We start from the raw sequence: 26,313 nt of genomic DNA, 5'->3' as shown, positions 1-26,313 counted from the left end.
CTGCAATTGGCATATTAAAACAAGCACCTTGAAAAATAAAATAAAATAAGCACCTTGATCTGAAGTTCAGTTTAGTTCCAACACTCCCTCTCACCTCCGTGACTCCTAACAATTTGGTTCTCTTTTATTCCAGGTTAAGGTAGAGGCCACAGGAAAAGTACTTCAGCTGCTCTTCCTAGAGCACCCTCTTCCTCTCCCCACTAATAATAAAAGGTTAACAACACCTTTCCCTTGGGGTTTGGGGCACAGGAAGGAGCCTGCTCTGGACTAGACCCCAGGAGGGGCAATGCAGCTTGCGTTCATACCTCCAAGAAGGCAACTTTCCTGGGCCTCTACCCAGTGAGTGAGCCCTGACCTTCTCTACTTCCCTCCCTAACTCACCCCCTCCCCCACAGCCACCCCTTGCTGCCCCGCACTCCTAAGCTGGAGCAGAGAGATTGTGATTCCCCATAACATCTTCACCACAGTTTCCAGATGATGGGGAAATCTGAGGCATTGCAGACGCACTCCCCTTTGCGGGATATTTACCTCCAAGTGCGAAGGAGGCAAATGACAGTCCAAGCGCGCACACAAGTAACTTCACCCTCTCCTCAACTACCTCAGCGGTTGCTCCAGGCCTACTCCACACCGGGGTGATAAGCCGCCTGCTCGTCCTAACTGGAGGCCCAATACCATCCTTAATTAAGTTCTTTCCTGACGGCTGCCAGGTGCGCCCTTCAGCAGGACGGTGTTAATTCCAGCCTCCGGGGACAGAGACCGGCCCCTTTCCCGGGCACGTCTGCCCTTGCGCTAGCCCCTACCGGGAAACCCCCCTCCTGAGCCCCACGGCCCCCCTTCTCATGGTCGGGGGAGTTGCTTGTTACGCTGCCAGGAAGTTCACGTCCGTTGCCCACCAGGGCGAGCCCGGCAGGTATATAAGGACCGAGGAGAGCGACCCGGACCAGGCGGCGGCGAAGGAGGAGAAAGGAAGGAAGAAAAGTCACCTAACGGGGCCGCCGAGCCTCCTCGCCCGGCGCAGCAGAAGTCGCCCAGAACGCAGCTTCTCTGCAACAGGTAAGAGTACAGCGGCACGGAACCTCGCTCTTACGCCGGCATCCCTGTCCCTGGGCCCCCGGATGCTCTTGCCCGGCTCCCAGTCGCTGACTTGAGGCGCCTTTGGCTCGCTGTGGTCCTGAGTTCCCAAAACTTTCCGTACTGAGTGCGGCGTGGTAAGCCGCCCGCAGAGGTGCCGAGGGGGGCAGCCGCCGGATGGTGGACAAACGGCTGCGGCGCTGAAAGCGGTGCCTTCCAGGAGCGGGCGAGAGCGTCTTCCCCGGGGAGTTGGGCTGTTAGGACTCCCGAGATTTCTACAGCCTTCTGGGGGAGATCTCGGTAAAGCCCCGCCTTTTGGCTCCGCTTCTTCTCGATTTTCTTGGGTAGGTGTCACTTCTTAAAAGATACCATGTACTGTAGAGCAAATTAATGTCGGAAATGAGAGCAGGAGAGTAAAGGCTAGAAGTTACGATAAACTCCCTGCATTCCAGATTTCTTTAGATTCAGACCTCTGAATCCTTGTTTCTCTGCCCACCATAGTGCACCCGATGTGGCTGAACTCGATCCAGATACGGGTCTCCTCTGTAAGACCCAGCTGGGGTTAAAAAGAGGTGGCCCGTGTGGGAACTGTCCAAGGTTCTGAACCACCCTCTGTGTGTACCCTCAATAGGACAACAGAGTGGACCTTTTATCCTGAAGACCCTAGACTGCAGGGCGGAAGCAGCCCTTTGAGCTGATAGAGGGTTAGGTAAGGGAGGTTTCCAGTGAAGGAGGGAGAGTCTGCAGGGCATTTGGATCCCCCCAGTTTTCTGCACATAAATGGGGAGGTAGGTGATGGCTCTCACAGAATTGCTGGAAAAAGCCAAGGAAAGTACGAGTGTGCATTTACTTTGTTAATTGTGAAGATATGCACAGATTACACCTTATTTAATGACTTAATATTCCTTCGACACTTTCATTTTAGGACTTGATATGTGTGTATCATGATGAAAGGAGAAAACGCTGCACCTCTGTTCCTCTAATCTTTATAGAAGGGCATGACCAGTGTCCAGTTTCAGACCAAAAAAACACAATGTTTTGCTTAGCTCAAAGAGAATTCACCTACATATATGCAGTTCTAATAAGTGTAGTCCTGTTATAAAGTTAATGTCAAGATTAGTAAATTACAAAATTCTATTTATTTTTCCAAGACTTTCAATTATTGATCATATACAACACGATCCCTACTCACGAAAAGCACAACACCAGACATCTCCCCATTACTCTATTTCTTGGAAAAAATGGACACAAGATAATATTTGCTCATTATAGAAAAATAAAAAATAAACATAAGCAAAAAGAAATCAAGTTGCTTTCAGGAAACTAATGTTTTAGCAGTAGAATGGAACGCTGAGGGGGTGGGCAGCATGACTGTTACCATGTTGTATGACACAGACAGTCCGTGGAGAGAGAGAGAAGAAATGCTCTCTGGGGCTTCTCAGACAGTCCTAAAATCATGAGGTAGGTTGTAAGAAAATTGAAATCATCTCAGAATGGTCAGCCTTGAGGAGACTTGAAGTATAGTTGAGGGCCCTGCCAGATCTGTATGATGTTGCTTCTTTTTCTATTAAGATGTTATTTCACACTTGCCCATGGTGATATGTAATAACCATTTTATGCCTCTCTTGTAAATCTGACCCAAATGTGCTGTGTGGCCTCAGAGCTTTAATCTAAATTGCTTTACCCAACAAATCTGGGCTCCATTCTTGAACTGGAGCAGCCTGCCCCTGGTCAAGACTGGACACCGAGGCTGATCGATGCTCTCCTGTTTGCCCCTTCAACCTGAGGCGCTCATGGGCCAGCTAACTGGCTGCCAGCGCCATCTAATGGCTGCTCTGAAGTCACTCAGGTTGTGCCTGGCAGTCATTCAAGAAGGGAGCCCTGAGCTGGCTCAGCTTTGGGGGGAAGGAGCGGAGGCGGGGCAAAGAAAAGGAAATGCTTTCTGAACTAGACAATGAAAGCCAGAGAGAACTTTCATTTCCAAAACCTTATCCAGAAAAAAGATTTGGCCACCCCTCCACAAATAGGAGATTTCTTTTAGGCAAACATTTTAAAATGCAAATGTTCACTAGAACAGATAAGAAAATCAGTCATCCACACCTTAACATGAATTGCTTTTCTCAACTAATTAGGTGTCTTTCTACGGCTGGTTGAGCTCTTCTGAAACCCCAAATGATTGTGGGTTGGTGTTGAGCTAATGACCAAACTCAGGGTCAACTCCGGAAGTTGAATTGGGTGAGGGGTGAAGGGAGACAAGGTAGTGGGAGAAGCAGAGGGCTGGGGAAAGTGTCGGGCACAGGAGGCAAAGGGCAGCACCAGTGCTCCCTTCTTTACTGTATCCTGACCTCTTGACTTCAGCATCTGCTGAGAGGTAATTGCTGACTTCCCCAAAAGTATCTCTGGTGAGTGTTCACATTGGGGGGTGGGTAGTTCTCTTCTGTTTTGTGTGTTCACCTCCTTCTTTTCTACACTTATAGCATCTTCAAGTCCAGCTAGTTCAGACTACATTTGAGAGACTCGGAGAACAAGAGGAGGTCCGATATGTAATTTATTCAGAAGATGAGCCAGTTTTGAAAGAATGGGGTCTGCTTTAAAAATAAATATCTTCAGGGGTGCCTGGGTGGCTCAGTGAGTTGGGGCCTCTGCCTTCAGCTCGGGTCGTAGTCACGGGGTCCTGGGATTGAGCCCCGCATCGGGCTCTCTGCTCTGCGGGGAGCCTGCTTCCTCCTTTCTCTCTGCCTGCCTCTCTGCCTGCTTGTGATCTCTGTCTGTCAAATAAATAGATAAATAAATAATCTTAAAAAAATAAATAAATATCTTCAGACCTGCAGGAATCTGAGAAATAGTGATCATCTGAGTGATTTGTGTATAGGACATCATATTAGGTTGCTTGAGGTTTTGGCCATATTGGCCAGAGGTTTTATTTGCCTTTATGCAAACCTACTATTCATAGGAAACAGGAGTTTCTGAGGAATGATAGGATCCTAGTGGATGAGGAGGAGACCGTCTTGAGCAGGAATTTTAGAGTCCCTTGTCTTTCCCAAGTAACATCTCGGATCTGGAGTGTTAGAACTATGGCTTCATGAAGGTGGTGAAATAGGAAAGTTCAGGCAAACAGGGGAACTTAGCCTTGCTTGTTCTGAACATCCAAATTATTATCTCTCTGGACCTCATTTTCCTCATCTCTCAAATAATTGCTGGACCAATTGATCCCTAAAATAGCTTCCAGTCCTAACCTTCTTTGAGGTCTGATTTTTAACAGGAGACAAAGGGGAAATTGCGCATAGGTTACCCAGGTCCTTCTCCCCTCCTCTCCACCACAACTCACACCAAACTTCTCCTTGAACTGCTCCTGTCCTCAAAAAGCCTCGAGCTCCACAAGTGAATGTGTTGTTAATATTGGCTCACAGTCCTTCCTGGTCAGTGGCCAACATTGTTCTGCTCCTTGCAGGGGTCCCACCAATCTTGTTTGCCTCTGCAGAGCCTCAGCCTGCCTGGAAGATGCCGAGATCGTGCTGCAGCCACCCAGGGGCCCTGCTGTTGGCCTTGCTGCTTCAGGCCTCTGTGGAAGTGAGTGGCTGGTGCCTGGAAAGCAGCCAGTGCCAGGACCTCACCACGGAAAGTAACCTGCTGGTATGTGCGCTGTGGCTGCCATCTTGGTTTGGGCATTGGATGGGACTGCGGCTGGGACTGGGACAGCACAAAAGAACGGGGACTGGGGAAGGGGAAATTCATTCCCAGAGATATGGGTAACTCAGGGCAGGGTAGGAACAGATCTCTAGGGTAAAGTCAGAATTGAGCCAAGGAGGGGAGCAAGCAGCTTCAGGGAGATGGGGGTCTGGTCCACACTTTCTACTTAATTATCTTCCTTCCTTATCTTCTTGTATGAAGACCACTCGGTTTTAGCTATTTAGCGATATTGCTGTTAAAATAATAACAGTGATAACAACAGTAATAATAATTGTTCCCACTATTGATTCTACATTTTCAATCTTTTAGACTTATTATTCCTTTTTTTAAATAACCTTGTATCACTTGACATTTTCACTCCCTTTGTACTACCAATTACAAAGTCAGCTAGGTGGGACTGCAAATCTTCTCGAGCAGGAGAAGGAAAAACCCGGGTGCCATTTTCCTCTAACTGCCAAATGTCTCATTCTTCTTCTGGAGGACTGACCTGCAGCCTTTCCAGAAGCATGTAAAAGCCATTTGTGCCAAGCTGGAATTTTGTGTGTGTGTGTGTATTGAGAGGCATAAATGAGAAATTACACCAAGTTGAGGACTAAAAGACACACTGCCAGTATCAATGGATGAATTTCATCTGGCTGCCAGCACCTGCCTGTGAGGGTAGAATGAACGTCGCTATATTCTGTGTGCTTTGTCCACGAAGAGGCTAGTTATGGTGAAGAGAGGGAACTCAGAAACACAGAGGTTTCATGTACAGAACAAAGTAGGAAGAGCCCAGGGAATTCTGTCTGTTCTAGGTCAGAGAGAGACCCAAGAGAGTTGACTGGAGACACCCACTGCACAGCCTCTCCTACTGAGAGCCCACCAGAGAAGGAGCAGTGGCCATGGTCAGAGTTCTAGCCCCAGCTCTGCCACTGAAGAGATAGCTTTTACTTCCCACTGTTCAGCAGCGTCATAATTCTAAATCCCTGGAGTATGAAATTCTCAACTCAACAGAGTGGGTGGGATCCTTCTGTTTCCTCCTTTGCAATCCCAAGTAACTGAAAACTCAAGGCTGCAGCCTATAGGTCATTTTCTCAGACAATGTGTACCATAGTGGAGTTGTCTGCTTATGGAGAGCAGAGACATATCCTCCCTGACCCAAGCAATGGGAATAATGCTGGTTGTTTACTCCTCCCTCCAGTTAGAATGAAGCGACAGGGAAGGGAACTGCTTCTCCCAAAGCTCACTGATTGGGGAAAGTACTGGATCCGCTCAAAAGACTTGAAAGAACCAAAGAAAGTGCCAGATGGCATGGGAAAAATTTTGAGGCATGGTATAGGGAGATGGCTGGGGTAGGGCATCAGTCAGGTGTGCAGATCACAGGGAAAGTTTGAGGCATTATTGGAAATACAGGCTCTAGAGGCTAGACTTCTATTTCTCTCATCTGAATAGATTCTTCTCCAAATTTCAGGGTGCCTGGGTGGCTCCGTCAGTTAAGCAGCTGCCTTTGGCCCAGGTCATGATTCCAGGGTCCTGGATGGAGCCCCACATCGGGTTCCTTGCTCATCCGGGAGCCTGTCTCACCCTCTCCTCCCCACTCAGCTCTCTTGCTATCTCTGTCTCTCTCTCTCTCTCTCAAATAAATAAAATCTTAATAAAAAAAAAAGATTCTCCCCCAAATTTCAGCCCAATGCCCCTCTCGGACTCACACGGAAGCCTATTTATTTATTCGACTTATTCAATATTCATTAAGTGCCAAGGATGACCACCATTTACCATTTTTTGATCAGTGCCTATACATTAAGGTAAGATACTGACCCTGCTCACTAAAGCTCTGGGATAAGTAAACCAACGAATGGGATGGGGGTATTTGTTGTAGCTGCCAGGCAGAAGAACCAAAGGGTACAGGGACCAGAAGAGGTGATAGGTCTCAGGCGTCCGCAGGTGCCAGCAGGACCGGGAGGGCAGACATCCTCGTCCTCGGCAGGGAGGCGGCAGCTGCTGAGGCCCTAAGTGCTGCCAGCACGTGCTGAGAGCTGCGGGCGTGCAGGGCGCAGGGCGCAGGCGCAGCGCGGGGTGCCGGGCTGCGGGCTGCGAACCAAGGGGAGTCTTTTTTTTTTTTTTTTAAGATTTATTTATTTGACAGATAGAGATTACAAGTAGGCAGAGAGGCAGGCAGAGAGAGAGAGAGGAAGCAGGCTCCCAGCCAAGCAGAGAGCCTGACGCGGGGCTCGATTCCAGGACTCTGGGATCATGACCTGAGCCGAAGGCAGAGGCTTTAACCCGCTGAGCCACCCAGGCGCCCCCCAAGGCGGGTCTTAACCAACACCCCCGCTCGCCCCCGCAGGCGTGCATCCGGGCCTGCAAGCCTGACCTCCCGGCCCAGACGCCCGTGCTCCCCCGCAGCGGTGACGAGCAGCCGCTCACCGAGAACCCCCGGAAGTACGTCATGGGCCACTTCCGCTGGGACCGGTTCGGCCGCCGGAACGGCAGCGCGGGCCAGAAGCGTGAAGAAGAGGAGGTCGTGGTGGGCGAAGGCCGTGCCCCGCTGCCCGCGGGCGGCTCGGAGCTCCGCGGCGATGGCGGCGAGCCCGGCCCGCGCGAGGGCAAGCGCTCCTATTCCATGGAGCACTTCCGCTGGGGCAAGCCTGTGGGCAAGAAGCGGCGCCCGGTGAAGGTGTACCCCAACGGCGCCGAGGACGAGTCGGCCGAGCCCTTCCCGCTCGAGTTCAAGAGAGAGCTGGCCGGCGAGCGGCCTGAGCCGGCGCTTGGCCCCGTGGGCGCGGCCGAGGGCATGGCGGCCCTGGCCGACCTGGAGTACGGCCTGGTGGCGGAGGCCGAGGTGGCGGAGAAGAAGGACGACGGGCCCTACAAGATGGAGCACTTCCGCTGGGGCAGCCCGCCCAAGGACAAGCGCTACGGCGGCTTCATGACCTCCGAGAAGAGCCAGACCCCCCTGGTGACGCTGTTCAAAAACGCCATCATCAAGAACGCCCACAAGAAGGGCCAGTGAGGGCGCCGCGGGGCCAGAGGCTTTTCTCCCCAGGAAGTCGACCCTAAGGCTCCCCTCTCCTCGCCTGCCCTCCCGCCGCCTCCCGGCCTGGGGGTGCTGCTCGCTCAGGCCGTGATGGCCCGATAGTCAGCCTCTTCAAGCTGTCTGTAGTTAGGAAATAAAACCTTTCCAGTCTCACATCTGACTCCGGCTCTGAATGTCCACCGGGCGAATAAAATAAAAATACATATCCATCAAAAAGAGAGCAGCATATATTGATCGGAGGGACAGTGGTTTCCATGTGATCACGTGGGAGTGTATTTTCTCGGACACAGTGGGAATGAAGAGAAGATGTACCCCTGCCCCCATGGGTGTTACGGGGATCTATGAAAGAACAAAAATTCAGCTGAGTAAATCTGAAGATCTAATTGGCTTTATTAAGTGATTCATGAGTCTAGTAGCATCCCGTCTAGCAAGTAGAAGGGAGCCCAGAGGAGTTGTACAAAATGTAAGGTTTTCATAGGAAGGAGGGTTGGGCAAGAAAATTATTAGGGAAAGAACTGTTCAGGGCAAGGTCTTTCCCTCGGAGGGAAAAGCAGGGGCGTCTCACGCTGACTACCTAATCTTTGGGGTGGGGGTGTGTGATGTGTGTGCATGCCCAGTGTGCACGTTTGCACGTTGAGAGGGGTGGGCAGCAAATGGAAAGGACCCATGTGACAGATTACCTGATTGGATCTTATCGGGAAATTCCTGACCGAGAGACTAGATTTACATTTCTGGGGGAGAGTGCAATTAGGTAAGGTATTAAGCCCAATTTGGTGACTTGACTGATGCCAATCTGGGGGCCTGTGGTTTTCTTTTTAACATGTCTAAAAGCCAGCCCAACATTGGTTGAAGCTCACTGTTGTTGGCTGTGAGGTGGGAAGCTATGGTAACACCTCCCTGAATCCAGCTATCTGTGTGACCTTGGGCAAGTCTCTCTACTTTTCCAAGATTTGGTTCTAGTGCGAGGATTAATGAGAAAAGAGATGTGATCTTTTTATCACTGAGAGGCTACGTGGGACAGCTGAGGGTGGGTGACAGTTCGGACATGGCTGCTCTCTCAGGCTACTCACAAATGTCCCCAAACACTTGTTCTAACCTACATAGACACCCCTCTCCCTGCCACGGAGACACACCTGTATGAATACAACACAACATACACAGATGCATCTTCCAGACCCTAAGGCTCCAGCCTTCATGGCTCTGTCTTCTTGCCCTAGCTACGCCCAGACTCCTTCCCATGTTGCCGAGCCACAGCCTTTCTCTTTATTTTACTCAGTGCTCGGCCTCGACTATACCAACAGCTTCCTAACAAACCCGTGTCCTTGTCTCCAGTCCGTCTCCTTCCCAACCCACCATACACAAGTCCTTCAGGTTAGTGTATACAAAATCTTGCTTTCCTTACATTCCCTGGTTCAAGAGCCAAAAGTCACCCCACCCCAATTTGCTCTCAACGTCAGACTTCATGGGCCATGGACTCTCGTCCATCAGCTTCACTCTCCTGACCAAACCCCATTTCCCGTGTTTCCACCGACTGGTCTTCTTATCCTTCTTTCCCTTCCCCCTACCCCCTTTGCCTGGAACGAACTCCCCACCTCCCCCCACCATCGTGAAACCCTTTTTATTTTTTTAAAGATTTTATTTATTTATTTGACAGATAGAGATCACAGGTAGGCAGAGAGGCAGCCAGAGAGAGAGGAAGGGAAGCAGGCTCCCTGCTGAGCAGAGAGCCCGATTCGGGGCTCTCGATCCCAGGACCCTGGGACCACGACCTGAGCCGAAGGCAGAGGCTTTAACCCACTGAGCCACCCAGGCGCCCTGTGAAACCCTTTTTAAAACATGAGCCCAGGCTTGACTCCAGTTCTGCTGGGAGACTTGTGATCTCTTCCAGCTGAGACTCCTCATTCTCAGCCCTGGAGGGCACACAGTCCGGCTGGATGGTAAGTTCCTAGCTGCACGCATTCTTGTGTTCTTTTCAGGGAAACTCCATGGTCCAAAGGGCAAAGGCTTGGGGTTGTGTCTCTTTCTTTCTTCTTTTTCTTTTTAAGTACACTCCAAGCCCAGCACCCCTGTTTTTCTTTCAGATGTCCCATGGTGTTTGTATAATGCTGGGGTCATGGATTTACAGCCACACACACTGACAATTCACAAGAAACTTACAAATACATGCACACAGAGATCCACACACACATGTCAATTGCATTAGACACAACAGTGGATGGCACAGATCAAATCCCGCTGGGAAACATTTGTGTATGGCACGTGCACAGAGATCCCTATATTTTGATGCTCTAGGAGTTCATAATTAAAGAAAACTGGAACGTACCCTGAACAATCCTCTGTAAAGGGAATTGGAAAGCCCTATTCTTAAGTCTAAAAATCTCCCCTATGGTGGGTTATATAATGGGGCTAGAGTCTAGTGGCTATGAAGAAGAAATGACCTAGGCTCTCCCATCAGAATGCTCCCATGCTGGGAATCCTGAGCCTCGTGTTTACATCTGGGCAGCATCTTTTCCCCTATTCTCCTTCCTTTTCAGGTGCATAAAGTAATGGTGGGAGGAGGCAGCTAAATGTCAGTAGTTAATGTTGGTGTTTTCAGATCCTGTTTGCATCCCCCCAAAACCACTTACTTTAAAGAAACCACATACACAACCATGTGGTGACAACATTAACATTTATTTGAAAAGGGCATCGTGAAGACTCATTGGGAAATCATGACTAATAGTCCTAGAGAATAATCTCGCTAAAGAGTCCTTCTTCGTACAACCCCCCCTTACCCCCACTCCTCTTTCCCCTTCCTTGAAATAAAACTAATTTGACTCAATGAGTTTAAAATACAGAAAACTGCCACAGGCACTAATTCTGTGCTCCCACATAAATACGTCAGCTGTTACGTACACATATTGTCAACTATCAACTACGCTGCACACACGTGTGTGTACGTGGGCACACACACTCTCAGCCAGGTCAGGAGGGTCTAAGAAGACACAGACACGTCGTGATGTACGTGTAATGCTGTAGTATTGTGGATTTCTAGCTCTGCACTCCACAGGCCAGAACCAACGGTCACGGAGGAAAAGCTCAGAAGGGGAAGGGGATGGCCTGAGGCCCCAAGGTCCCCTGAAGGAGAAAAGACCAGGTCAACCTGGCCGTGCTAAAGGAGAGCCCAAAAAACTGCCCTCTGTCCCCAATGTGTCACTGAGCCCCATCCACAGTCCGTGTCTCCTCCCCACCCCCTCAGCTGGCCAGGCCCACCATGACCATCCTGCCGCAATCTTCAGACGTAGGGTCACTTTAACCAGAAGATTTCTAGGGGATGGAGCAGCAGCACAGGGCCCTAAACCTCCTCAGACACCATAAGATGCCATGTTTCAGCAGGATCTGCCTGCCAGGGTCTGTGGGTTAGGGAAAGCAGGCATGATCTGCTCTTGTGAGCTGTCCTTCCTGTCTACCTTTTTTTTTTTTTTAAGATCTTATTTTTTTGACAGAGAGAGACATAGAGAAAGGGAATATAAGCAGGGGGAGTGGGAGAGAGAGAAGCAGGGTTTCCAATGAGCGGGGAGCCCAATGCAGGGCTTGATCCCAGAACCCTGGGGTCATGACCTGAGTCAAAAGTGGATGCTTAACGACTGAGACACCCAGGCGCCCCTTTCCTATCTTCCTTTAACCTTAATACTTGGCCTTACACGTAGGCCTCATCCTTCCCCAGAGACCCCCACAGGCCAGTTGCCATTTTATGGTCACAGAAAAGGATTGGAAGAAACAGCCTCACTTCCCGGTGACCCTCCGTGTGACCAGGTCAGAGGGCCTGAGGACCGTGTAACAGCAACGGGAAGCTATCATGCCCCAGGAGCCCCCAGAGAAGCCCTAAGGTCTGGCTTTGAGCTGTTTCAAGGTACCCCAAGCTGCTGTGATTCTTAGGCCAACTGAAACATGTTCTCTGGGACCCAGGCCGCCCAGGGCAAAGGGCAGCGTGTGTATGGTCCTCGTACTTCTCCATCCAGCACTGTAGGTGGTCCCCGCCCACTTTTCACTGCCCCTCCGTCTATTTGTGGGAGAGGCTGGACAGAGGACAGCATCCGAGGGAGGACCTTTCTAATTCTTCTCACTTCCTTGGGCTCCTCCTTTGGTGAGGAGGCATTTAGGAGTCAAAGAACTACTTATCTCTGCTTTTCAGAGAGAGGAAAATGGGAACAGGCACAGGGCACCAGGCACCCCACTGAAAGGAAAACAAGGAGCCTCCAGGATCCTACGGGAGTCCCCTCTGCTGAGCTGCTTCTTACCCACTTACGTGATCCAACCAAATTGACAGGACTTCTAAAGTCTCAAATACATTCATGCCTTAAGTGATGCCAACAGAGTGGTAACCAGCCCTGTACCTTGGCCTCCAAGCAAGAGTCCTCTGTGGCTCCCAGGAGCCACTGCTTTGGATGGGCTTGCTGGCTCAAGCCAGATGGAGAGAGGCAGTACGAAGTGTCAGTCCCATGACACAGGGCAGCCAGACGCCAGGGGGCTTGGAAGGCAGTAAGCAGTGACTTTAAGCCCAAGGCCTGGGTGCCCACCAGTCTGCTTTGCCCTTCTCCCTGGGCTCACGGGAGGGGAGTGTGGGTGTGAAGGACACTGCAGTTTATGGAGTAGTCGAGATAAGTCACATTATGGTTTCTGACTCTGAGACGTATCTGGCTAGGATCCAGGTCCTACTTCGTGTCAGCAGGCAATCCAGTATTCTACCGAGTGTAAGTTTCTAAATTGAAACTGAGAAGAGGGCCCTCAAGAAATGGCTAGTTCCCACCAAAAGAAGCGCATCTTTGCTAAGCCCTGGGGAGATAAGGAAAAGAGCTGCTGCGGACAGAGACGGGGTGAGTATAGGAAGAATGGTAACCCTGCACCTGCTTCTTCACTCCATTCCCAGGGCGGAAGAGGGAGGGGCATCCGGGTGGGCTTACAGATCTCTGGTTCTGGTGCTGGCTCTAGAAGGAGGCTCCAGCGAGGTCCCAGTCTCAGGGCCAGGACCCCAAGGGTATGTCCCAGGGTGCAGCTGCCATGGATGAGACCCCAAAGTCAAGTGGACACAAGAAAGAAGTAGGGTTTCTCATCAAAGCCAAGCAGGGGATACAAATGGAAAGATCGGGTAAGGAAAGGCCCGTTTGTGGCTCAAGATTGAGAGTTTCTCTAAAGTTTCTTCCAAAGGTCATTTGCCTTCATATTTTATTTTAAATTTCGTTTCTTAATAAAGAGACAGTAACGTAAAGAGAAGTCGAAGTTCATGCTTATAAATTTGGGCTGAGCATCAGCCAAGAGCCAGAGCCAAAAGCCACAGGTGGGGGAGGGGTGGGGAGCAGAAGCCGAGATCCTTGGGCCTCGTAATCATGCAGGCCATCCAGAAGCCACAGACCCTTAGCACAGAGGCACCGACCTGAGTGGAAACTACAGAATGAGAGTCAGATAGCCCCCCTATTCAAAATAGTTATTGCACATGTAATGAGAAAATGCACATGTTAAGGTTTTCCCACTTCTGGGAAAATACACCTACTTACCCTCATACCCAGGCTTTCACTGTGTGTCTGTGCAGGGCTGTGGGCACGGGTGTGACCAGAGGGTGTCCCACGAAGTCCCCTCCCCTTAGCAGAAACATCCTGCTTCTGGCCCTTCACCACACGGCCTAAAATTGTACCCTAAAAAGGGATTCCTTTGGGTCAAGAAATCTCATTCTCCCTCTTTTGAAAAAGCAAACTCTCCAGGAAGGAATCATTTGACCATTCACACCTTCCTGGGAGTTCCATCAGCTCAGAAAAGTGATGGGAAGTTTTCCTAGAAGACAAGAGAGGGGCTATTTGGGACCATAGGGTGCTGCCATGGGAGGAGACCTCGGAGGCTCCGGAGGGACAAAGGCCCCTGAAGCGGGGATGGGTGAGGGGAGAAGAGAGAACACGGCAGAAGGCCTTCTCACTCTGCTCTGCCTCTGCACATAGACAGGCAGGGCGCTCAGCAAAGATGGAAAGCCAGAACCCAAAGAGGTCCCCACTGCTTCTCCCCAGGCCTCAAGTTTGCCAGTTGGCGTTGATGTCCTGACTTTGCCCAAAGAGTGAAGAGATCATTCCAATATTAGGTGCCTTCTTTCCTTGGATGAATCCAAAAGGTTGACTCTGACATCCTTGAGATGCAAAATGCTATCTTCATAAACCCCTCCCCTGCCCCCTCCCAAGTCAGGCCGGGAGCCTCTTCCACAGGAAGTGAAGTGGGCAAGCCCGGAGGCCCTCACAATTCCTCTTCCTTTTGAGACACACAGAACCAGATTTTCTTGAACCATTATCTCATTCTGCCCTCCCTCAACCCAGAGGCTGTAGAAACACGCTAGGATCCTCAGGAAAAAAGGCATCAGAGAGAAAACTCAACTTAGGGAAACATCCAGAAGGAAGAGAACTCTGGGAGGACCCAGAAAGTTCCCTCTCAATTAGGGATGTGAGAGGATGCACCAAAGGACATGGCCTTGCCCACTTCTGCCTGCTGCTCCTCCACAGGGCGCAGGCCCAGCCCGGGGAGAGCCAGCCCCCTCTATGGTCCAAGCCGCCCACCCTGGATTTTTATCCTTTCTTGCTGTGCATGGTGTCTTGACTGCAGTTCCTGTCGGAAGGGCTTGACATGAATTAATAGTAGAAAGAATCACAAGGACACAACCGGCAGGGCAAGCAGGAGAGTGGAAAGGAGGAGAGGCTGGAGGCCTCCAGGCAGAGGGAGAACATTCTGGAGGACAGCAGCCGCCTCCCAGCCTTGCACACCACTGCTTTCCCAGAGCAGCTGGGAGCTCGCCCTGCGTCCTCCTGACGGTCGTCTATGTCTCTGTCTAGTTCCCTCCCGGGGGATCGCAGCTGTGCCCCCCAGACCCACCCCCATGAAAGCCCTTCCAGACCTACACCAAGCAGGAGATTCTCAGGACCTCTGTCTCCCTCTGGAGAGTACACCCTGGCCCTCCCATGGCTCTCAGCTCCTGGCGGACACAAAGGAGGAGACAAAGGGCAGGTGAGACGCTTATTGGCTCCAGAGGGGCAGCAGGCCGATCTCCCTTCAGGGAAGACGAGGAAGAAGTGGGGGAGCTGAGAGGGGGCCCAAGGCTCCCCCTTGCTTAGCTGCGGAGGTGCTGCCAACCAAGCTGCTTTTTCTCTGACATCTCAGTTCCATTTCCAGGCCCCAGGGATGGGTTGCGAGGACTAGCCCCTCCCTCAGACCCCACCCCGCCGAGGAGCTCTGTCTTCTGGATTCAGTAGACGCACAGATCGGGAAACTTCATCTCGTAGACCGGGATGGAGTGGTTCTGAGGCTGGCCATAGGCTGCGGTGATGGTGCCTGATGGGCTTGGGGGGGGCCTGGGCAGAAGCACACGGGGGAGAAAAGCGTGAGAAGGGGGCTCTCGGGTCCCACCCCATGCAACCAAAAGGAGTAGCTGATTTGTTGGGTTTTTCTTTGAACAGGGACCAGAGACTGTCACTCCATGGGTTCCTGGGTTGTAAGTTCTAGAATCTTCTAGATTTCACTTGAAGTGTAACTTCACTGCAGGCTTTACAGTAACACTGTTGCTTTAGAAAATACCAGCCTGGGACCTTAGGACCCCTGGCTCTTTTCTGGGCTTCACTGCGCTATCTTTTTCTCCCTCTAGTCTTGCTTTCCTTATCTGGGAGAGCTGGTGGCTGCATGAAGCCCTGGAGGCAGGGAGGCCTGGAGACAGGTGAGAGAGGAGGATTGGGTGGGGGGCTGGAGGGGGTCCCTGCCCAGAGCTGCCACTTACCGGATGGTGATTTCAAAGATCTGATTGAGCTTGCTCTGCAGTAGTGATGCCTAGACACGAACGGAGGGAAGTCAGCCGGGGCTCCCCCGCTCTCGTGAGCCCCGCTGTCCAGAGAACCCGTGGAGATGGGGGCTGGTTGCAGTCTTAGGAGGCGAACTGGTGTGAGCTTATTTCTGGCCCTTATCTCTGGATCCTGGCTGTGGGTTCAGATCAGGTAGGGCCACCCAGAAAGGCCGACTAGGGACGGCACAGAGGCCGGGACCCCCAGGAGGGCCTCAGTAGACAGCTCGTAAGGGGCCCTTAGTTCCTCCAAGTGGGCCGTAGGGCCCTGCTGGGCATATAGTCAGGAGGCTCACAGCTGGTTTGAGATCTCCCTCAACTTCCAAGGAGCAACTGTGCTAAACTGGTGTGTTAGGGAGGAGGCTCTCTTTGGTCCCTTCTGGCTCTAACAAAACCCATGTACACAGAGAGTGAGACTGTGCCTGATTCAGGAACGGGCCCCTCAGCTCTGAGCTCATGAAATGAGTAGGGTGCACCTCTAGAGATGGGACAGGTGAGGATAATATCGGCACAGAAAAATCTATAGGTATTACATTGTTATTATACATTATGATATATAGAAATATAGATAATACCTCTTACATAATAGAAAGAAAATAACACTATTTTTACCCAGAGGAAAAAAAATCACAATAAAATAGAAGTTATTTGCAATTTGGGATGTTTATAATTATGTTGCATTGTTCCTAAGATGGCCATTGTGACTAACAAATCCTAATCAGTTTCAAGAAATGCATAGACACGAGTCCTTCTTTTTACTTATTTGCCACCTTCTCTTTCAAATCTCTTTTCCAGGGCCAGGCTGATCCGTACCCTCTACTGGGTAGTCCCTGGCTGGAAGCGGGACCCTGTTGCGAGCAATGGCCATCTCTCCTTTGGTGGGGCTCATTCCCCATTCAGCCGTCATGAGATGTGCATGACGGCACAGCCCTCGCAGAGGGGTCATGACAATGACATGAGCTAATAAATGGAAGATATTCTGGTGTGTGCCTAAGTGCGAGCTGCAGACTTGCTGTTGTAAGTATTACCGTCTGTCCAGCTGATGCAGGAGCTCCCGAGGTCAGGACTTCCTCTTCATAGAGAAATTACGAGATCTAAAGGAGTGTATGGCTAACAGCCCAGCCTCTGGGTTCTTGGGGAAACTATGCAGCGCCGCGGCATTGGTGGGATCTAAACCCTAATTTCTGGGTGACAAAAGTGCCAAGAACTCCTTGAAACTCAACCCTGCTTTGGTCCCCAAGGAATCGGCCCTGTTATGGCTCACTCACCCTGGCCCCGCAGTGTGCCGCGATCTCCTCAAAGGGTGCCTTCTGGAACTTCTCCACCACCTGTCGCCGCCGTTCACGTTCCTGCTCCTCGACTGCTACGCTGTCCACTGTGGCACAGAGAGCTGGGTCAGCCCCGAGGTCCTGCCCCACGCACCCAGGGGCAGGGGCTGGAGAAGACGGCAAGACCCCTCCAGGGGAGCGCCGTCCTTGATTGCGTTTGGGGCCCTGCCCTCCGCTGATGAGCAGCACACAGAGGGTGGGGTGCCATTACTTGGGCCCACGATGGCTAGATCTTGCTGTGATTCAGCCTGAGGCTCCGCCCCTTTCCTCATGAAAGAACCTGAGAACCCGTGAAGGGGACCCTTCAGCTGGGCTTTTAAAGCTGTTAAAGATTTTATTTAATTAATTAATTTATTTGTTTATTTTTAAAAGATTTTTATTTATTTATTTGACAGACAGAGATCATCAGTAGGCAGAGAGTCAGGCAGAGAGAGAGAAGGGGAAGCAGGCTCCCCGCTGAGCAGAGAGCCCGATGTGGGGCTCAATCCCAGGACTCTGGGATCATGACCGGAGCCGAAGGCAGAGACTTTAACCCACTGAGCCACCCAGACGCCCCTGTTAAAGATTTTAAAGCTGCATCGCCACGCAGACTCTCAAAGAAGTGTCTGGAACGGGAAGTACTCTGGCTCTGATTGGAAAGGGACACCAACAGGGGCAAAGCCAGATGGATCCCAAGAGCCAAGACAAGAGCTCGGCCCCTAGGGCCCAGCAGTCCGAGGCTGTCCAGTTTAAGGCTTCTACACATGCCTTTTAGTTTCCAAACGATACAGCAAAAATAAAGAAGGGGGTGGTGGTTTGAGAGTCCACGCTTGAAGAAGGCTGAGCAGACTGCGCCTTTGGAAGGAACACTACCAGGGGCAACCCAAATGAAAACGGTCTGGCATCCGAAGATATAATTTATCATCAGTTATCAGAAAAATCCTCTTATTCGGAATACTTCACTGCCCACTCACCCAGACAAGGGAGGGACCACTGCATTTTACAATCTGTTGCCAGTAACTATGAATCTGATTTCTTCGTCCTATCTTTCACTGGTCAATTTGTGCTTTTGTATTATAATCCACCCCAAAAATGGCCTAAGGATTTACCCAAAATTGCCTTTTGCCTAACTGGCTGTAACCCTCAGTTGATTGCTTTTAAGGGCATCTCGCTGTTGTTGAAGCAGTGTTGCCAGACCGAGGAGATGCGGGCCGGCGCTGCTGATCCCGATCAGGGAAGGGGAGCTTTTCACGGCAGCTGCGGCAGCGGTCATGAGTTTCAGGGATGCTGCCCGCCTCCCTTCACCTCTGTGCCGAATCCCGCAGCGGGCTGCCCCGCTCCTCCCAGGACCCGGCCCCGGCCTCCCCGCCAACTCACCGATGGCCTTCTTTAGGGTCTCATAGGTGATCTCCTCGGCAGGCACTCGCTGAGGGAGAAGGGACAGAAGTGATCAGAAAGGTGGGGTGGGGGTGGGGGAGGTGGCTCTGGCTTCCTCAGTTAGTGGGCAGCCCCTCTGGCTCCTCAGAAGAATGTCCCCACGGGTGGAAGCTGCCCCAGGACACCCACATTCCCACCAGGGTCTCTGAAGCTCCCCCAGCAGGCGGGCACAGAGCCATCCCCTGAAGGACGGCAGTGGGATGGCAGGGTCGGGGTGGGGTGGGGGGGGTCCAGTCCTCATCAGCATGCCAAGAATCACCTGGAAGAGCCTGCTGCCTCCCTGCCCCCCCCCACCCCTGCCCCAGCTTGTCCCATCAAGCCCTATGGGAAGAAAACCCTGTGAAATTCAAAAAAATCTTCAGAGAATGTAAAAGAAAATACTGGCAGCAAGAGGAAGCAGCTGGCAAATACCTCAAATGGGAATTTTAAGAACTGAACAACGTTTTTGAAGACTCAGGATATCAAATGACCCACTGAGGTGATCTGAGTATTGAGTAAAGGTCAGACACGCTGAGGTCGGCTCAGGGACCTGGGTCACAGGTTCTCAGCCCTCGCAGGGCCTAGTAAAGGAGGTGGAAAATAACAAACCCAAAGAAGGACTGCCCCGTGGCTGCACAGCCTCCGGCAGAGGCTGAAAGCCGTGAAGACTTTGAACCAAGTCCTAGGTAGTCCCCAGGAGACTCTGGGTTTCCTGAGGCTGGATCCATGATTCACTCCTATCCCATCACTTAAACACAGCATTAAGTGAAAGTAGCAGACACAGGAGAAAATGATTTCACTGATATAAAAAGTTCAAGAAGGGACTGAAGTCAGGCTAGTGACTCCCTTTGGGGAGGGGAGTCTCTTGGGCAATGACAACATCCTCTCCCCTGATCTGGGTGTGACTGCACGGACACATTTCTTTAGCGAAAATTCACCGAGCTGTCCTTTACCGATTTGACTACCATTCAGCAAATGCTAGCGTGAGGAGGAAAGGCCACAGATGTAGGTATGGGAGACAGTCGTTCACGAAATATTAAGTGAGCACTGAGCGCAGGTGGGACTCTCGACTGGTCACACGGTAGAGAGGGCACAGCCTGTTAGCATGGGAAGGACACGCAGAGAGAGCGGTGCTGAGCTGTTAGTCACTCTGAGGATTCAAGCTGTGCACATCCGTCCATGCGGCCACTCAGCACTGGCCCCTGCGTGAGGGGCTGGGGAACCGTGTCAGGGCCCAGAGACAAGGTGAAGCCTGGTCAAGGGCAGGTAGACAAGAGGCTTAGGGAGGAAATGGGACACGAGCTGAGCATGGAAGAGTAGGTTGGGTGGTTCATGGGTGCAGAGGTACAGAGGAAGGGACTCCCATGGGGGATTGCTAGCAAAGACCCACAGCCGGACAAGCCCGCCCAGGGCACCCTGAGCAGAGCAGCCGCAGGAGCACAGAGGCTGTTTGCCAGAGGGCAGAGGGAAACAACATGAACCTTTTGGACCAGCCCAGACTAGAAATGGTTCTGAATGTCGGGTACTGGGTTTGGGATTGGACCAAACCAGCATTTATTGATCAATTGCTATGAACTTTCGTTTAAGGCTAGAGGGAGCCAGTGCAGGCTTCTGGTAGGATATGGCGGGCTGAGAGTGGAAAGAAGCATGGCGTGGCTGCAGGGCACGGGCTGGAGGCCCCCACACCCTTCCTGTAGCTACCAGGCTCCCCCTGAGCGAGGGGGACTCCCTGGGAGGAAAAGGAACCCATTGTGGCGACCCAGGGGACACTGGAGAGTAGTAGGATCTGTTCCTCCTTCTCCTTCTGCTTCACTTTACTCATCAGTTCCTGAGGGTCTCTTAACTGCTGGGAAGGAGAATCACAACTTGGGGAGGGGAACAGCAGCCAACTCGCGCTGCCGTCCTGACACGGTTCCCTGTCCTGCGGAGCCGGAAGCCCTGGGAGGACGCCGGCTTCAACTGCATTCCAGCCTTCCAGTTAGCCTGAGTCCGAGCTTCCTTCCTTGCCGGGGAAGGTTCCAGACAAGTGCCCCAGTGAAGGAAGAGTTGGGAAGGCGGCTAAGGGCACAGTTAGAGGGAGGCTCGGTCCTGACCCCAACGACATCTCCTTGCTCCGGTGCGTCTGCAGAAAGGCTCAGGGTAGAGGCTGTCCTCCATAGCTACCCAGCACCAACGGGCAGAAACGGTCCCAGTCCCCCTTCTTGCTCCCAGGCATCCTCCTCACTCCTTGCTGAGGCTTCCCCACCTGTCAATTTCCTTAATGGCGGGAGACCCAGTTAAACCCAAGTGCACTGTGTCTCATGCCCTCATCTCCCTTGTGACCCCTTCCGCTCCCGCTCTGCCCCGCCCTTATTTCTTTTTCATGTGTAGGATTAAGTTGAGTCTCTCCACTGTGATTCCTTCTTCTCACTTACTCGTGGGCACATCCGCTTTATTTTCGGAGGTCGAAGAAGTAAAGGCAGCGGAGACATCCCCAGTTCATTTGGACATAAATTAGATATTCAGAGCCCCCAAGAGAAGACGGAAGAGAGATCTTTAAGCCGCAACTTTGTCTTTAAAAAAAACATCTCTATTGGGGCGCCTGGGTGGCTCAGTGGGTTAAAGCCTCTGCCTTTCGCTCAGGTCATGATCCTAGGGTCCTGGGATCGAGCCCCGCATTGGGCTCTCTGCTTGGCAGGGAGCCTGCTTCCTCCTCCTCTCTCTCTCTCTGCCTGCCTCTCTCCCTACTTGTGATCTCTATCTGTCAAATAAATAAATAAAATCTTTAAAAAAAAAAAAGCACCTCTATTGATCTTTCTGGAAGAAACACCGTGAAAGCTCTTCTCGCCCTCATCTCTCCTGTTAGGCCTTCCAGTTTCCAACATGGCACACGCCGGCCTCCGTTGGGAGTGGGAAATGATCACGAGCAAGCTTTTCAAGAGGGATTTGTATGACGTTGTCATGGGAGCGGTGTGTGTGTGTGTGTGTGTGTGTGTGTGTAGTGCATATAATTTTTCCAGATGGAAATATCTAGGACATACATGACTCGAGACGGTAAGAAAAGGGGGTATTTGAGAAACTGGCTTTCCATGCAACTTTAAATGTGTTGTGCAGTTAGGGGAGCCTGGAGCCTGGAGTGCCTGACTGGCGAGGAGCCAGAGCCGGTCCCCTTCCCTGGGGATGTGGGACAGCATAGCAAGAACAGGCCACTCACCTCCTCCTTCTCTGGGCTGTTCCTGGATTCCACTTCCACCTGCAGGGAAATGGTTTCTCCAATGCTCTTCCTCTTGGATAAGCGATCCTCATCTGGGAAAGGGAAGCCCAGAAGCTAGAGTTGCCAGTGCTCAGAGCGAGCCAGGCTCACACCTCCGGCACCATCCCCCACCTTTGCCTGACCCACAGTCCTTCTGGAAGGCTCAGGACGCACGGAGGTGACAGCTGGTTTTCCGAAGGCTGCCGGCCTCCCCTGCCAGCCTTAGGGTGGTGAGTTTTGCTGTTTACGGCTACGATTTTGAAATCCCCGATGAGCACAAAGCAGCCGCTCGTGACCAGAAAGCACACAGCAAGGGGCACGAGAAGCTGTCACTCCTGAAGTGCGCAAGGTGTTACTATTCTGGCTCCCACCAGCCCCCTAAGGCAGGGGTCGTTAATTCCCTATTTGCTAGTCAAGGACAACGAAACGTTTCATTTGCCAGATGCCAGGAAACCCAGCTAAGGATTTTCAGGGAGTAAAGGGCAGGGAACATGCATGGCCTCTCCCATCCATGGCCGGCCTGTCTCATGGGCCACCTTCTCCCAAGGATCCAGCCCTGAGAAGAAATCGGGGAATGAAGAGGCTCTCACCGCAGATTTCCCCTGCGTTTGTCCGCTCCCACGTGATACGCCAGGGGCCGGGAGAGGCCCCGAAGGGCACCCAAGCCCCTCAGGCTTAGGCCCTGTTCTGCTGAGGAACAGCCAGAGGCAGTCTCGGAAGTGCTCATGCAGAGGGCCTACCTGTCAGCTGAGGGACGTAGGGCAGGCAGAGCCTGTCGGAGTTGTAGCCGCTGCCCCCCAGGACCTCGCTGATCTTGCTCTGGCGGAAGAGGAACTCAGTCACTACTCCGTCTAGATTTGGGGACAACCTGGAAGACACAGAAGGAAGAGGCAACTAGCAGGATCTCGTAACGACTTTATTATAAAAGGAACAGTCATCCTACAAAATGACGGAGAAGCAGAAGGAGAAGAAAATCAGCCACAGTCCCACTTTCCAGAGACGACATCTTTGCATTTTGTGCAGAATCCTTCCAGGGGCTCAGGTCTATGCACATGGGCCCGTACACGTACACACACACACACGTCACCTCACCCCCTGAATTCCTGTTCGGTCATCATTTTTATCTACCGATTGCACCGTGCATGGTTCGCATGAACTTTTCTCCCAAACTGCCGTGGTGGAAAGGCCATCGTTGATAAAGCTACCCTCTCTGGTTGGACATTTTGCTTTTTCACAGTATTTTCCTTGAGTTCCTCTGAGGCTGGCATGACACAGACTGCAGTCCGAGGATGCCACCTGGAAGGATCCGGTGTCTTGCAAGGACAACTTCTCCAGGAGGCACGGCCCATGGGCTTGGCCAAAGCACCAGGAGCTTACGTCCAACTCTCTAGAGCACAACGCACAGACACGGCTCAAGGGTGGATTACGGCCCCGTGATGAAGGTCACACTGGACCCAGGACGCCTAGGCCACAGGCAGGGTCCATGAAGGCCTCAGCCCCGGCTTCAGACGGCCCACCTTCTCACTCACCACGTCCCAGGTGTTCTCCTCACCTGGGCTTCTCCACAAACACGGCCTCGGGCAGCATGTAGGGAGCCTCCTTCTTCCGGGTCTCTATCACCTGCAGTTGGGAGGAACCACGTGAGAGCTGGGGCGGACAGAGGGGAGGAGCTCTGGGCAGGCAAAGGCTTTCTCTCCGCCCCCCACCATCCTGGTGGTTCCTTCCTCCCACAGACTCCTTGCCTGAGCAGCCTGCAGCTGGGCTTCAAAGGGACAAACTCAGATCAACAGTGACCCTCACAGCGGCCTGAGAAGCCCAGGCGGACGGCTCAGGCCATCCCCAGTGACGGGTACGCATCAAGCGTCCTTCAAAGGCAGGGCACTTAGCCCTGGGGAGATGGCGGTTGCTTGCTCCTATGCCCTATTCCTATTTTCTATGCAAACGTGGAAGAGGGAGCAGAGGTCACACCCTCCCAACCCAGGTGCAGAGCAGAAACATCCTGATGGACAGTCACAGACGCAGTTCCAGTGAAAGTTGGTGAGATGGTGAGAGGCGGGAGGGTAGTTGGCATACAAGTATGGGCGGCAGTGAGCCAGCCATGTCTGGGCACGGCCTTCTCTGCCCCCCCCATTGGCCCATGCTAGGGGGGCAAGGTGACACAGTGCCCCTCCCCCATGCCCCTCAGCACCCCCGAGCCGACTGGGACTCGAGGTTTCTTATTTTAGTTCACTTTGCTTGTGTATTTTAAAGTTAATCCTAGATATTCCATCATTCCATCTATAAATACTTCAGTATGTTTTTAAAATGTCTTTTGGGGGGATGCCTGGGTGGCTCAGTGGGTTAAAGCCTCTGCCTTTGGCGCAGGTCATGATCTCAGGGTCCTGGGATCAAGCCCCACCTCGGGCTCTCTGCTCGGCGGGGAGCCCGCTTCCCTCTCTGTCTCTGCCTGCCTCTCTGCCTGCTTGTGATCTCTCTCTCTTGCCAAATAAATAAATAAAATCTTTAAAAAAAATGTCTTTTGGGGACATTTGATTATAGACTGGGTATTAGATAACACCGAGGCATGATGGATAACTTAGGCACGTTAATAGCATGGCGATTAGGTAGGAAGGGGTCCATATTTTTTACACACAACACTGATATCTACAGGGGTAAAATGACATGCAAGCTGAGATTTGCTGTAAAATAAGAAAAAGCGAAAAGGAGATAAAGTAAATGTGGGAAAACCCTCCTGTTTCATCCGCATGATAGCAATATGGATGTTCACTGTTCTCCTCACACTGCTTTGGTGATGTTTGAAAACTTCCATGAAAAAAAAAATTTTTTTTTAAAAAGTAGCATTCGTCCCAGACCACAGGAGAGTGGTGTGTAGCTGGGCTTCTGGGAGCGGGGGCAGCATGGGTGGGGGCAGAGAGTAGAGGCAGGCAGGTTGCAGGTGAGGAAGGGGTCCAGGTTCCTGCCTGTGGCAGACCCCACCACGCTATATGGTGTCATACAGGAGGAAATGCTGCCTCTGGTAACTTCCCCTGGTCCCTAATTGTTCCATCAACCCTTCCTCAATGCCTACATGTGGCGCGGGGCTCCCACAACGGAGGATGAGTGGTTCTGGGGAAACCCCAAGCCGAGGGCTTCCTGAGCTCTCAGGGTCGTGAGGACACCAACCTCATGGATGTGCTGGCAGAAGGCAGGGACCGTGGTGAGCTGGCTGATGAGGTTCAGGTAGGCCGCACCCAGCGCGTAGAGGGCACAGCGGTTGTACACGGGCAAGTTCTCTTCATTGACCTGGGCCACGTCCTGTGGCAACACAGAGGCGCCTTGGAGTTTTTCAACAGACAAATTAACATTGGTGCCCCAACCTCCGCCCAACCTCTCCCAGCCTTCTTTAGTAAGGGACGACTCATCTCTTCAGACCAAGCCTTTTTCAGCATTTGTCCCGTAACGTCCTGGGAGATAGAAGTCATCCTTGGTAAAGTGGAAGGGAATCACCCCGAGAACAACACATGATCTGGGGTGATGACCTCATTCTCCACTTTGCAGTTCCGGCTTTAGTGACCTTGACCGTCCAAACCCTCATCATTAATCCTACCTCTAGGATGCTGTGTCCTTGAATATAGGCCTTGAATGACTCTTGGAGGACTGGACTAGTTTGCTAAACTGGGTCCCCATATTAAGCTGAGAGAGTTGCGACAGTTACTCGGGACTGGGACACAGAGGAATCTCAAGTTCTAGAGTGAAGACAATCATAGCAGCTGGGTTGACCTTGCAGGATAAATCCCTGGTGACCCAAGATTCTCCCCCACTGAATTCCCAGGTTTGCCCTCATTCCTGCTCCTAGGTAGGATCTGAAGCTGCCTAGCTTCAGGACCCTGGACACCGCCCGGTCTTTTGAGGTCTGAAGGACCCACCCCAATTCTCGGCATCCTTGCGAGTACACCTCCATCCAGAAGGGCTCTGGAAGGCTGCAGCCCTATCTAGTGAACACTGGCTCTCTAAGAGTCGCGAGGGAGGCTTGTTGAATCTCCAGGACCCCACGCATGGGGCAAGAACTGGGAATATGTATTTTTCATAAGTGCATGGGGTAATTCTGAGACACAGCCAGGCTTGGACACCAGATGACCCACAGAGGAAATTTGTTTTGGGGTCACTCAAGGTTTATGAGCACTTGGTACCCCTTGAAGTCTCATTCAGACCTTGTGAGACTTGAAATACCAGGGACCAAAGGGTGTTTTTGAAAGAGCCTGTTCCCTGGGTCTCCTCTGGCCTGAGGATGGGCGCCAGCCACGGATGAGGCATTCTTGGGTGGTTCCCCAAACAGAACCATGGCTTGTGGTCCCTGGAGGAATGGGGAGCCAAGGGTGCGGTATTCCCGGGCTCTGAGACAGCTCTGCTCTCATGAGTGCTCGTCCAGCCGGTGCCCCGCGCGGATCCCACCCCGGCACATGCTGCCCACGCCAGCTGCCCCTTGAACAGCCCCACCTGAACAGCCAGCACCAGGCGGATGAGGTCGACCACCACCTCCTCGTTGGCCAGCTCAATGCTGATGAGCGCCAGCAAGCCGTAGAGCGCCTCATAGTGCTTCTGTATGTTCGACTCCTCCTTGCAGCTCAGGTAGATATGTCTGTAGAGCTGCTGGGAGTGCTGGGCAAGGGAGAAGGGCGGGGGCAAGGCCGCAGTGGGTGGGTGGAGGGGGGAGGGGCAGGGATAATGGTTGGAGACCAGTCTGCAGGCGGGGTGAGGCTGT

General features: G+C 52.1%; 2 protein-coding genes across 4 annotated transcripts in view; one reads left to right on the top strand and one right to left on the bottom strand.

Moving 5' to 3' along the window:
* Window positions 1-977: 977 nt before the first annotated feature.
* POMC (proopiomelanocortin) lies at window positions 978-7,930 on the top strand. The gene is made up of 3 exons (XM_045979624.1): window positions 978-1,053; window positions 4,553-4,704; window positions 7,088-7,930. Exons 2-3 carry the CDS (start codon window positions 4,573-4,575, stop codon window positions 7,751-7,753), a joined length of 798 nt encoding a protein of 265 aa, XP_045835580.1. The 5' UTR covers window positions 978-1,053; window positions 4,553-4,572; the 3' UTR covers window positions 7,754-7,930.
* Window positions 7,931-12,989: 5,059 nt separating this feature from the next.
* EFR3B (EFR3 homolog B) overlaps window positions 12,990-26,313 on the bottom strand; it is an 86,077-nt gene continuing 72,753 nt past the window's right edge. For all 3 annotated transcript variants that reach the window (XM_045979789.1, XM_045979790.1, XM_045979791.1), the window contains exons 15-23: window positions 26,049-26,210; window positions 24,735-24,866; window positions 23,125-23,192; window positions 22,313-22,440; window positions 21,534-21,625; window positions 18,302-18,350; window positions 16,886-16,992; window positions 15,558-15,607; window positions 12,990-15,138 (exon numbers count right to left, since the gene is read on the bottom strand). In XM_045979789.1, the coding sequence (XP_045835745.1) occupies window positions 15,033-15,138; window positions 15,558-15,607; window positions 16,886-16,992; window positions 18,302-18,350; window positions 21,534-21,625; window positions 22,313-22,440; window positions 23,125-23,192; window positions 24,735-24,866; window positions 26,049-26,210 (894 nt within the window). In that variant the 3' untranslated portion in view covers window positions 12,990-15,032. The remainder of the gene's footprint in view (window positions 15,139-15,557; window positions 15,608-16,885; window positions 16,993-18,301; window positions 18,351-21,533; window positions 21,626-22,312; window positions 22,441-23,124; window positions 23,193-24,734; window positions 24,867-26,048; window positions 26,211-26,313) is intronic.

Source organism: Meles meles, chromosome 15 (assembly GCF_922984935.1).
Source record: "Meles meles chromosome 15, mMelMel3.1 paternal haplotype, whole genome shotgun sequence".
NCBI lineage: Eukaryota > Metazoa > Chordata > Mammalia > Carnivora > Mustelidae > Meles > Meles meles.
The sequence above is the reverse complement of the archived record's forward strand: the minus strand, read 5'-3'. Positions and strand labels throughout refer to the sequence as shown.

Excerpts from the sequence above, each read along its gene's own strand:
- POMC (XM_045979624.1), top strand. The coding sequence starts at position 4,573 with ATGCCGAGATCGTGCTGCAGCCACCCAGGGGCCCTGCTGTTGGCCTTG. Across the intron at positions 4,705-7,087 it reads CCACGGAAAGTAACCTGCTG|GCGTGCATCCGGGCCTGCAA; the intron begins GTATGTGCGCTG and ends TCGCCCCCGCAG.